This window comes from Azolla caroliniana, unplaced genomic scaffold (assembly GCF_043228905.1).
Source record: "Azolla caroliniana isolate FFs.n. ecotype wild unplaced genomic scaffold, voAzoCaro1.0.p SCAF_1083, whole genome shotgun sequence".
NCBI classification, from domain to species: Eukaryota; Viridiplantae; Streptophyta; class Polypodiopsida; order Salviniales; family Salviniaceae; genus Azolla; species Azolla caroliniana.
Window position 1 is genome coordinate 1 of NW_028231518.1, and position 12,237 is coordinate 12,237.

The 12,237-nt window shown below is 38.1% G+C and overlaps 2 protein-coding genes across 5 annotated transcripts; one reads left to right on the top strand and one right to left on the bottom strand.

Moving 5' to 3' along the window:
• Positions 1-437: 437 nt before the first annotated feature.
• LOC147847387 (DEAD-box ATP-dependent RNA helicase 3B, chloroplastic-like) lies at positions 438-5,479 on the bottom strand. Of its 2 annotated transcripts, XM_087339255.1 has the most exons (10): positions 4,872-4,984; positions 3,661-3,750; positions 3,412-3,542; positions 2,919-3,333; positions 2,735-2,833; positions 2,425-2,649; positions 1,966-2,343; positions 1,399-1,533; positions 1,219-1,311; positions 438-1,118 (listed from the first exon to the last, which is right to left on the bottom strand). In XM_087339255.1, the coding sequence occupies exons 2-10, from the start codon at positions 3,661-3,663 to the stop codon at positions 696-698; spliced, it is 1,902 nt and encodes a 633-aa protein (XP_087195381.1). In that variant the 5' UTR covers positions 3,664-3,750; positions 4,872-4,984; the 3' UTR covers positions 438-695. The 2 variants fall into 2 exon arrangements, with proteins under 2 accessions (XP_087195381.1, XP_087195380.1); XM_087339254.1 differs by lacking the exon at positions 3,661-3,750 and having other exon boundaries at positions 4,872-5,479.
• A 1,654-nt stretch (positions 5,480-7,133) lies between these two features.
• LOC147847388 (pentatricopeptide repeat-containing protein At4g18520, chloroplastic-like) lies at positions 7,134-10,381 on the top strand. Of its 3 annotated transcripts, none has more exons than XM_087339256.1 (2): positions 7,134-7,344; positions 7,487-10,381. In XM_087339256.1, exon 2 carries the CDS (start codon positions 7,671-7,673, stop codon positions 10,041-10,043), a length of 2,373 nt encoding a protein of 790 aa, XP_087195382.1. In that variant the 5' UTR covers positions 7,134-7,344; positions 7,487-7,670; the 3' UTR covers positions 10,044-10,381. The 3 variants fall into 3 exon arrangements, with proteins under 3 accessions (XP_087195382.1, XP_087195383.1, XP_087195384.1); XM_087339257.1 differs by having other exon boundaries at positions 7,492-10,381; XM_087339258.1 differs by having other exon boundaries at positions 7,512-10,381.
• Positions 10,382-12,237: the final 1,856 nt, after the last annotated feature.

The following is a 12,237-nucleotide window of genomic DNA, read 5'->3' on the forward strand; positions in this document are numbered from 1 at the left end:
AAATGCAGAAGTAAATACAAAAACAAGTTGGTATAATTCAACTCCTGTCAAAGTTGCTACCTTTTACTTGTTCATCTTTTACATGGTGGCTTACAATGCCAGTGATTCTTTCAGTACTTATGGTGGGATCATCTACTTATCGCAATATTTCCTTTAGTGAGACTAATATTAAAGCCAGTTTTTCAGTTATTGCATGAATTTTTTATCATGATAAAACCATACAAATAAAGACCGTAAAAGTTTTGTAACTCTATACAGTTGCCACTTCACAGTGTCAGTTTTCAATTTATTGAACAGCATGACATATACTTCGAAGAACATATTCTTTCTGTGCGAGAGTAGAAAAATATTCAAACATAATAAAAACGTGGGGAAATATTTATCCAGATCTGTGCGTACCTGCCTATAACAACAATTTCTTCGGACTAGCACTTAAATTAAGAATAATATTTGTATTGTCTTGACCCCAGATCACTACATCTAATTCAATACATTTAATCTTTTTATTAAATTCCCTTTTATCTTGCTAATGTGCGTTCTTGTTAACTACTATCACGCTTTGTTCTCAAATCTCAACAAGCAATGCTGTAATATATAATAGCTTCTAGCTAAGGAGCTTTCATTGTGTTCTCTCCACCCTCAGAGCCTTCCTTATATGCTTCCCATGTTTCAACATATATATTTCAATTTAAAGCTTATACATGTATTCTCATGCATTCTTTTATGTAAGGACTTTTTAAGTTAAAATAACAAGATTCAACATCACTACACCTGTTTGACCAGCTATTTCCATTAGAGGACGCATAATTGCTGTTAGAAGATGAACCGCCAGCATAGCTAGGTGATCTATCCATGCTTCCCCAGTTACCACTTCCAGAACCAAAAGATGGTCTTCGAGACCAATCACTACTGCCAGAACTCCCAGACGATTTACTAAAGAAATCACCTCCAGAGGAGCCAGTGGAAGGCCTATTATAAGAATCTGAAGATCGATTTTGAAAGCCACCTGGTCTCCCTCCCAAAAAACCACTGGGGCGCCCTCCACTAAAAGAGCCCCTCTGTGCAGGTGGCCTACCAAATCTATCACTTCCAAATGGGTCTTCTATAATGCTGGGAAGCTGTGCAAATAGAAAATACCATTGCGTATTAGAAAAAGCAACAACTTACGAGAAGTTAAATCCATGAACAAACACTGCATCCCATTAATTTTACATGGACCTTTTCTAAAGGTTCAATGACTTCACCAGACTCAATCTTCATAGACAGAAGCTCTTTTGCCATTGCTGCAGGCAAATCAAAAACAGCTCCAGCCTGTTCCCTTGAAAATCCTAGGTCAGACGTAATCCGCAAATCCTCACAATAAATCTTCTAGTTTCCAAATATTAAGCACTAGCGCACCTCATCACTAAGCATACAAACTTTTCCAAGCCTGTTTGCTGCCACTGGAAGGAGCTGTGATAACGCTCTCATAACAGCTGGTGCAGATGTGATGGGTTGCCCTCTTGGACATGTGATCTTCAAAGTCATCAGTCCCTGAAACATATAAGCACACCATTAATCTCTGTATTGATGCTACACCAGGCTATCTTTTTGTGGCTTCTAATTGGAGCAGTGTTACAACAAAATTGAGACAGGATCCAATACAAATTGTTAATTTCTCCTGAAACAGAATTGGCCAATCTTCCTACCACTTGCAAGGTGCATATCTAGAAGTTGAAACTAAATAATCATGAAATAATAGCTCAGTAAATATTCATGTGAATACTGGAATAAAGATCTTATGTTTCACATGTAAAGTTGTGTATGCATTAAAATTCCATGGAGACTTTATGTAAATTACTTTTAAATATTTGCCAGCATTAGCATTCACTGGGAAAAACTGTTAGAATAATTGACCAATGGTTTCCATAAGATACTTTAAATAATAATACTCAGTAGACAAACTTGATAGGAACAAGCAGTAACCTCTTCATGTGTGATCAGTGACCGTGAAGACATTGCCTCTTTGAAACCGCAAACATGAGCTATAGCTGCTGCAAGTGCTCCAGCTCCTTGCTCAGAAAGAAGCTTTTCAGCAGTGGGCATAAAGATAGCTCTAACATCTGGATGAACGTTTAGAAGCTTCAAAGCTGCCTGTTCAGCTGATGATCTCAAGACGTCCGCTGCACTTGGTGGATCTATACTCTCAAACTTGCAACCCAATTCTCGTTGAAGCACATCAAGAGTTCGTTTTTGATAAGGTGTATGCATAAGTATTGCTGTTCCCTCCTTGCCAGCTCTACCTGTTCGTCCAGATCGATGCACAAACGTCTCTGAATCATTAGCAATTTCATAATGTATGACCTGCACAAAATGTTCAACATACCAATAAGAACCATCCTTATCAATTTCATCAAGCAGTATGACATTTGGTTACAGTCATACAAGGTCGACGTTAGAAATGTCCAAACCCCTTGCAGCAACATCTGTTGCAATTAAAACAGAGATCTTGCCATCCCTAAAGGATTTCAGAGTCCTCTCTCGTTGAAACTGAGTGATGTCACCATGTAAGGGTTCGCAACCAACTGATTGACTTAAGATGGCAGCCACATCATCAGCATCTCTCTTTGTCTGAGTGAAAACGATGGATTTGCAACCCTTTCCATATACCTGCCACAACAGACAAAGAAAAGCTGAAGGTCCTATACACATGTTCAATTGATAAAAGCATCTAAATAATTGAAGCATTGGTTACTTTGATCAAATCACCCAATAATGAGCGTCTAGCAACCAAGGATGTCGTAATTGACAAAAGCTTGATTCCTGACGCTATTTTTTCTTCGTTATTACCAACCTGTAATGATAGAGCTTCAATGACCATATGGCATATACACAAGGAAAATGTTCATAAATGTCATTAAGGAGATATTACTGCTCACCAGATCAACAATCAAAGGATTTTTCAAATACTGTCGAGATAGGTCTCTAACCCAGCTAGGCATGGTTGCCGAAAACAACATGCATTGCTTTTGAGGTGATAAATATTGAAAAATCTTCTGAATAGCTTCTACAAAACCAACAGCCAACATGCGATCGGCTTCATCAAGAACAACATACTTGACCTCGCGTAGATTCAACGAGCCACGCTCAAGAAGGTCGATGAAGCGACCAGGCGTGCCTACAGCAATATCCACTCCCCTTTGAAGCTGCCTAATTTGAGCCTCTATAGAGACTCCTCCATAAACACAAACAAGTTCTAGATTAGGTGCTGACTCTTTTAATTCTGATTCTACTTGCTTTGCAAGTTCCCTAGTTGGGGCCATCACAACTGCCAAAGGAGCTTTCCCATATCGCCTGTGATGACAAATGCTTAAAACTTAAAAATTCATGAAATCAGAAACAGTACTGAAAGATATATCATTTGAATGTGACCTTGACATTTTTTCGTTTTCTTTTATTATTTTGTCCAAGATTGGAATACCGAAAGCCAATGTCTTTCCTGTCCCAGTCTTTGCACGAGCAATGAGGTCTTGACCTCTCAATCCAGGTTCTAAAACAGCCCTCTGTTGTCGATCAGAAAAATAAAATCATTTTGTGAGAGCTGCATGATCAGCATGTAAGATATATGAAATTATGAGCAATGAACGCAGTACCACTTTCAAGTCAACAGAAAATGCATACCATGATGTAAACATCTATTATAAGAAATCTAGGATGTTGCTATCTTCCCTTCTTCAGTTGAATAAAGTAGATAGATCTCATTTTATAATTCTGTAAGTATAATTTTTAATAAAATAAATATCTGTGACTTAAGATGAAGTGCTTAATAGAATCAGATAACATAATCTATAAAAGTATACTTGCTGGGAATCCTCATTTCACGAGTCGATTACTTCTATTTTGGCTGTAGGTCGCTGATTTCATGAGCTTTCTTATACAAAATACAAAACCATACATGCTCATTACGAAGGAATCAACAGTGAAGTAACAAATGTTTCTTTCATAAAGCATACTAAATTATCCTATTGTTAACCACGAAGAGGCAGTCTAATACTTAAAGCTTACATTTCAGAATTTATTCATTCAAGCCCATTGGTTAATCATGGCTCATGAGTAGAGGCACCTAATTTTTTATGTAGCATGTTTACATCTTACAGTCCTTAATTTACATCTTGAGAAACCCTAATGGAGAGGGAGAAGCAAACAATCACACCCACAACTGTGATAAATTTGGAACCCATGATAGGTTTCAAATGAAGGTCAAGTCTTTTCAAAGAATGGAAAAAGGAATATTGAAAAAATAAAAAATTGCACAAACAAATAATTATGAGCGTATAATTTAGGAAATTATGGAAACTTGTGGATCTACATTCAATTTGAAACTTTATCAGGCATAACCAAAGTTGGGTATGAAACATTGCGCGGATGTCAAATTTAAGGCTTTCATTAAAATCTGCTTCAACTTATAAATAGAATACTAAATTATGGTTTCAACTTAGTAAAAAGCAATTATGAATATCCAAATTCTTCCAACTCCGAAAACTTAATCCATTATGGAACATTATATTGAAATTTATAGCTTATGTGGAATCTAAGGCTTCAAATAGGTGAAACATTACCAAAGTCTTCCTAGTCACAAGTTGAAGTCAGTCATCCTGTGAGATATTATATTATGGTTCAAAACTGAAGGCTTGCAAGATATGCATATACAAGTTTTTGGGTTACCATTAGAAGATCCCACATCTTTCCTGCTCACAAACTTAAAGCATCTGACAAGAACGTTATGTTTGCGGAGAACCCAAAATCTTCAATACTCACAAACTTGAATTTAACTTCTATATTTCTGAAGTGAGCCTCCTTACGAGTATCAAAACTTTTTGTATTTTTTATACCTGTATTGGAAATAACTTTGTGATGCCTCTTTTCTCGAGATTATTGACGATAATCCTTGAAATCGGAAGTTTTTCAATAAGAAGACCTTCATCCTCTGCAACTTGTTTTGAAGATGTTTCATCAGAACTATCAGTGTTCCTAGATCCTCCTTCTATAGCTTGAAACAACCTCTCTGTTTCAAATTCAGGAGCTTGTTGTTGCAAAACCACTCTGGCTGAGTGAAAATACCTCCCAACAACAACAGCACTATATCTATGCAGTGGTTTATTTACCTCTGCAATAGATAGAGATGAATGAAGATCTTTGTTGAATCGATGAGATGATGAATACCTTGAATTTTCCCAAAAGATCCTTTCCTCCGCAATTGGGTTGAGACATCTGCTTAGGGTACTGATTGCAGAGGTTCTGGGGAAGACATCCAGGTTGGGAAAGACTTCCTGATTGGGGAATATCAATAACCTTCCTGTCGAAGAGGCTCTGATCCTGCGGGCAAGGGCCTGGGGATTCATCTTCTTCTTTATCATCATCATCTTCTTCTTCTTCTTCTTCTTCTTCTTCTTCTTCTATAAACCCCTGTTTTCAATATGGGAGAGAAACAGAGCTTCGTGAGACAAGAGTCCGTGTGATGATGTGGCACAACATCATTCGCTAGGAAAACACGGCCGGCCGGCCGGCTTCTTTTGTCCGGAAACTGTATGTTGTGGTGTATGAAAACTGCGAATCGCGAAAGATTGGGGCAGGCAACTTTCTTGTCTGGTGCATACCGAATCAATCCTTATACGCCAGAAGAAGGTAGGGTGAACAAATCGTGTCCGTCTTGACTTGGTTGGCTCTTCAAAATTATATTCATGCACGATATAGTGGCAAACCCATATCAATTAAAATAACAAAGAGTTTTTCTTCAACTGAACTGCTTGATTTGCATTTCTTCGTTGTGGATACTTGTTTCTTGCTTTCCAATGGGGTCATTGCCTAAATCGTAGAAGATGTTAAAAGGTCGGTGATCATTCTCGAATACTTAGGTGAACAAAAAGTTTGTGATGCTAATAAATTGCATTTACCACTTTGCATTGCACACATGTTTAACCATGCATACTAAGTCGTAGTTGTGAAATATTTGTAGAGGTGGTTGTCTAAATCGTTGAAGATGTTAAAAGGACCAGTAAGTTTGACAATCATTCTTAAATACTTAGGTGAACAAAAAGTCCACGATATAATAGATTACTTACTACCACTTTGCAGTACACACATGTTAAACCATATACACTCGTTTGTGGTTGTGAAGTCGTTGGTGTTTGAGCCATGCAAGGGCATACCAACAAAAGCCATTTATCACCATGTTAATTTTGGATTATATATGTATTGTCATAGGTTGTAAATGACAATGTTGATTATATGAGTTTGCTCCAATCAAGTATACTCAACACTCTAGGTGACTACTCTTCCTATTGGCGGGGTGAAGGGATTAGTAGGAAACAAGCAACGGAGAAAGGTGCTCCTTGATTGCCCTTGACACTTAGGTTTGCGGAGTAGTGCCCAAGGACGGTTGACCCATAGTTAGCATGCAATTAATTATGAATATTTAATAATGCACATTGGAGATAGCGTGATACAATAATCATTGACATGTAGGTTGTGAATGGTGTTTATATGGACAAGGGGGATGGAGGGGAGATCGGGCTTGGGTCGCCCACTTTACATGTACTTTCCTTCCCATTAACTCCTTGCACAACTCAGAATGAGAATTACATCCATATCTCATGTTATCATGGTCATTTATTTCTTCTAAACTCTAATTCCCTCAATACCCAAAACTCCCTTTGTTTCCTTTTTCTCAATATTTATGCTATACTTCTAGTAATTTACATAATTGTTTTTACAAGTACATAGCCCATTGGACAATCAATAATATATAATTTGTACATGTTCAACAAAGAAACACAATTAGCTATATAGAAATCAAACTCAAATATGATTTGAAACCTAATTTGTGTAGCAATTACGTGAAAAAGCAAGCAAAGGCCAAAATAGACAATTACTTTTACAATCATACGTTACATACTTGTATTGAAATATCTACATTAAGGTTGTAATGCATAAGCACGGAGGTTATGGGAAGCACGAACAATGAATTGTGGTTGTCTTCATGATTCTTGTTCGAGGGTGAGGTCTCATGATCATCATCGTTAAAGACCAAACGTTGCGTAGAAGGAACTAGGAGAGGGGTATTATTGACATTTCCAAAGATACACGGAAGGGCGTTTTTTGATACTCTGCCTCTCTATCACTACTTGTACAATGCTCTGTTTCTATGGACCAACAACTATGGATGGATGGCCATTGGCAACATCCAATATACCTGCCAATGTAACACCACACTCTGAGTCTCTCCACCCATGGATGGATGATTCATCGTGGAAGATCTACTTCATCGAACCTCTCCTACGGTGGTTCCATCCAAACAGCAAGAAGGTAAAGAATGTCTGGTACTATAAAGACTCCTCCATTGCTGCCTGTTGTTTTAGGCATTAGGTTAGGCTTTGGGGTTCAAATCAAGGTTAGGTTTAGTTTAGGATTAGAATTCTAATTTTAACTTTAGTGTTAGCTTTTTAAGGTTAGTGTTTTGAAATTCCTCCCAGTGGTGGCTCCTGGCTCAATCCAAACAAGGAGGTATGCATTTCGACTATGAAACTCCCCCGTACTGGAGATCTCCATATTTCCAGTTCTAAATTTCTAGGGAATCATCATCGATATATGCCTCCCATCATCCATGTTAGGTTTGTGAAGGAGAGATTAGAATGATGGGACTAGGATTGGAACCAGTGATAACATCAACGACAGATGTAGGAGATGGCATTCAAGAGGAGATTCTTGGACCAGCTGCATTTGTAGCTTTATTGAAGACTTGTACCAAGAAAAAGGACTTTTGCACAGGCAGTAGAATACATGCTGATATTGTGAAAAGAGGGTTGCTTGAAACAAATGTTTATGTTGGTAGTACCTTAGTCAATATGTATGCAAAATGTGGCGAACTTGCAAAAGCACAAGAAGTATTCGATGAACTTCCTGCGAGGAATACTGTCTCATGGACAGCATTGATTGCAGGATATGCTCAACATGGCCAGGGTGAAAGGGCCTTAAAATGTTTCGAACAAATGAAGCTTGATGGCCTCTCGCCAGATGCCGTGACACTTGTTTGTATGTTAAGAGCATGTGGTAATGTAGGATCAACTGACATGGGGCATGAAATATACGCTTACATCTTGAAAGAGGGTTTGCTAGGAAAAAACCTTTGGGTTGGCAATGCATTGGTTGATATGTATGCCAAATGTGGTGCAATGAAAATGGCCCAACAAGTGTTTAACAAGATTCCAATTAGGGATGTGATCTCTTGGACTTCTTTGATTGCAGGATATGCCCACCTTGGTAAAGGTGAAGCATTGCATTGTTTTGAACAAATGCAACATGAAGGATTTTCTCCAAACGCAGTCACATATGTGTGCATCTTGAACGTGTGTGGAAGCATAAGAGCCGTTTCCAAAGGTCAAGAGATACATGCCGAGATTGTTAAAGAGGGTTTGCTCAAGGAAAACATATTGGTTGGAAATGCTTTGGTTGATATGTATGCAAAATGTGGTGAACTTGGTAAAGCAAAAGAAGTGTTCGATAAACTTCCTGTCCGGGATATAGTCTCATGGACAGCCCTAATTGCAGGATATGCCCAATACGGATATGGTGAAGAAGCATTGAAATGTTATGAAGGGATGCAAGGTGAAGGGCTGGACCCAAATGCAATAACATATGTCTGCATTTTGAAAGCATGTGGAAGCATTGGAGCACTCATCGAAGGCGAAGAGATACACGCCCAGATTATTAAGAAGGGTTTATTAGAAAAGAATATTATGATCAGTCCTGCATTGATAGATATGTATGCAAAATGTGGTGAACATAAGAAAGCACAAAAAGTATTCAAGGAGCTTTCTGCTCGTGATATAGTGTGCTACAATGTGCTCATCTCAGGATATACTCAACGTGGACATGCTGAGGAAGCACTCACTTGTTTCGAGGAGATGAAATATGAAGGCATTTCTCCAAATTCGATCACTTTTGTTAGTATCTTGAAAGCCTGTGGAAGCATAGGCGCAGGTGCCAAAGGTGAGGAAATACACACTCAGATTGTGAGAGAGGATTTACTAGAAAAAAACAATTTGATTGGCAATGCACTGGTTGACATGTATGCGAAATGTGGTTTGCTTGCAAAAGCTCAGCAAGTGTTTGATAACCTTCCAATTCGGAGTGTCATATCATGGACTGCGTTGCTTGCAGGGTATGCTCAACATGGTTATGGTGAGGAAGCATTGAACTGTTTTGAGCAGATGCAATATGAAGGAATTGCCCCGAATGTAGTTACTTTTGTTTGTATCTTGAAGGCATGTGGGAGCATAGGAGCACTGTCAAAGGGCCAAGAAATACATGCCAAGATGATGAAGGAAGGGATATTTGAAAAAGATAGTTTGGTTAGGACTTCAGTGATAGATATGTATGCAAAATGTGGTGCTCTTGCCAAAGCACAGGATGTGTTTGATCAGCTTCCAAATCGAGATGTAATCTCCTGGAATGCGCTACTTACAGGGTATGCCCAACTTGGAAATGGTGACATTGTTTTCAGTTTATTTGACAAAATGATAGAACAGGGTACAAAACCAGATACTGCCACATTTTCTATTTTGCTTAACACGTGTTGTCATTTAGGTCTTCTTGATAAAGGCCAAATGTACTTTGAAACTATGAGCACACAACATGGCATCTTCCCGACTTTGGAGCACCATGCTTGTGTGGTTGACCTTTTTAGCCGTGCTGGTCATTTTGGTAAAGCTGTATCAGTGATTAAGGGGATGCCATATTCTGCTGATAATACAATGTGGCACATCCTGCTGAGTGCTTGTGGAAAATGGGGACATGTAAATGTTGGAAAGATGGCCTTTGAACATGCAGTAGATCTAGATGAAAAAGATGCCATAGCATATGTTTGCATGAGCAATATTTATGCAGCTTCTGGTATGCCAGAGGAAGATGCATACGATATTGAAACCATAAGAAAGCAGAAAGTGTGGATACAACCAGGGGCATCCTGGTGGGCTAACTACGTGAAACTAGAAAATATGGTTTAAGGAATGTCAGAGAAGGCAAAATTCGTTGCCATAAATGCAGAGAAGTTGACTACTGCAATGTATCATTCATCCACAACAGAGATAACCAACACACTGTTGACATGTGGATGACTGTCTTGAAAGAAGTATGGAGACATGGAAATTAATGTTGTGGTGGAATCTTGACAGCAGTGCAAGTGTTTGGATGAAGCATCTATTGTAAAGAATCCATCTGAAACGGAATACATTATGAACGTCTACGATGAGCCAAAGTGTTCCTAGGAAACTAAGAGAAACTACAAAAATTGAAGTTCTTTTGGACACTGAAGAAAAACAATGATATGATGTATGTACAAGCATGATATTGCATTACTTATAGCCAAGGAATGTGGCTTTGTGGCTGCCAGCTCAGAATGATAAGAGCCAAGATATGACTGGCTATATTAACTGCTATATTAGCGTACCCGTGTAGTGTGTTTGAGAACATCATATTGGGTACAGTTAACATGGTCTTGGGAACATTACATTACATGATGCACCATTTTCTATATAAGAATGTATTGATTTACTTCAAGTAATCAAGTAGGGTGTTGACGTGTTAGAAGACCTGAACAAGCTATACAAAATATTCAGTTATTTATGATAAAATGGTATAATTATTTTTACTGATACATCCATTTAGAGTGCTAATTGTGAGTACACTATGATAAGCGTATAGGTGTGTAAATATTGTTTGTTATTAGTCAATGTAATCCCTGCAAAGCTTTTATCACATGCATCAACCCATGATTGGTAAATGAAGATTATATAGGGGTTGAGAGTGATATGTTGCTCATTCACACTCATGACCATGACCTGAGGACAACTCATGTTTGGAGTGGTGTTTTTGTTTATCATATCTTCCCTAAAATCTTCTCAATTATATCCTAGTTCAAAACCTTGGTGATTCCACCCATGCACAAATAGATCCATCACACTGTCACACATTGGGAGTGAGGAAATGTTGTTCTAATGAGACTAGAAATCACATTGGAACACGTTACACAACGCAAGGAGTCACAATTGGAGGATGCCAATTTGGGCATTGTTGACAACCTCAAGTTGACGAGTATCTTAGCCATCTCATTAAATGTCTAGCAAAATGCTGCAAAACATGACCCAACCTAAACCTTTTGAAGTAAGTGTGCCACCATGGGGGCATTTGCTTGACCTTTCATGTGAGTCGTTCTCTTCTATAAGGCGAGCTAACATTAGTTGCGGCTTTCCTTGAGCTTCAAGGCCAAGTCTAGGGCCTTGCCCATACTCGTCGTTTCTTTTGCTTCTAGAACTTGAATCTTGTCAGCCTTCTAGAGCATCTTTCCTACACATATCAAGTCAATTCATGATCGGTTGAGTTCCTCTGAATGTACTTACATGAATATTTAAAAGCAGCTTTATTGTGGAAATATTTACCGACAGAAATACCATTGTTGCCTCCTTGGTTGGAGGAAAATATGGAACAATACATTATGCATTAAAGCACATTATTAAACCATTTATAATACATATAAAAGACTTTTGAGACATTTCCCTTGTATCATTTATTGATTCTTATATTAGTGAAATGTTAAACCTAATACACATAGACACAACGTGAAGTGCTTTACAATGTTAAGGTCACAAGTTTGAATTTTTTTTGTTACCAATCATATAAATTCTCTAAATTGAGGTTAGGCATGCTAAGCGGATGCCTTTAAAAATAATTCTCAACATTGAAATGGAGACAAAATCTATGGTAGAAAGCGTGAAAGTGATAACGTTGTACTAAGTAATGATTAGATGGAGAAGGAGAATATCTATATGTATACACACATATACTCCCTCCGCCCCATTACATATTTGAGATGGCGACATAAACTCTTTGAGGATTTTGAGGTCATTAGTTCAATTGTGTGACGTGTTGTTGTAGCAAAGACGTGTGGAACTAAAGCACCTTATGTTCATAACCTAATAGATTTATAGCAAGGTAATAGAAGGTTATCCTATGGAGAGGCATAGGTTTATCCCTTCAATTTCAAGTTTCATAATCTAATACCTTGTTAGGAAGGTAATGGAAGATTACACAATGGAGTGTTATAGGTTGGTTATCCCTTTCGAGGTTCATAACCTAATAGCTTGCTACCAAGTTAAGTGAAGGTTATCCTATGAAGAGTCATGGGATATCCCTCCAATAGCC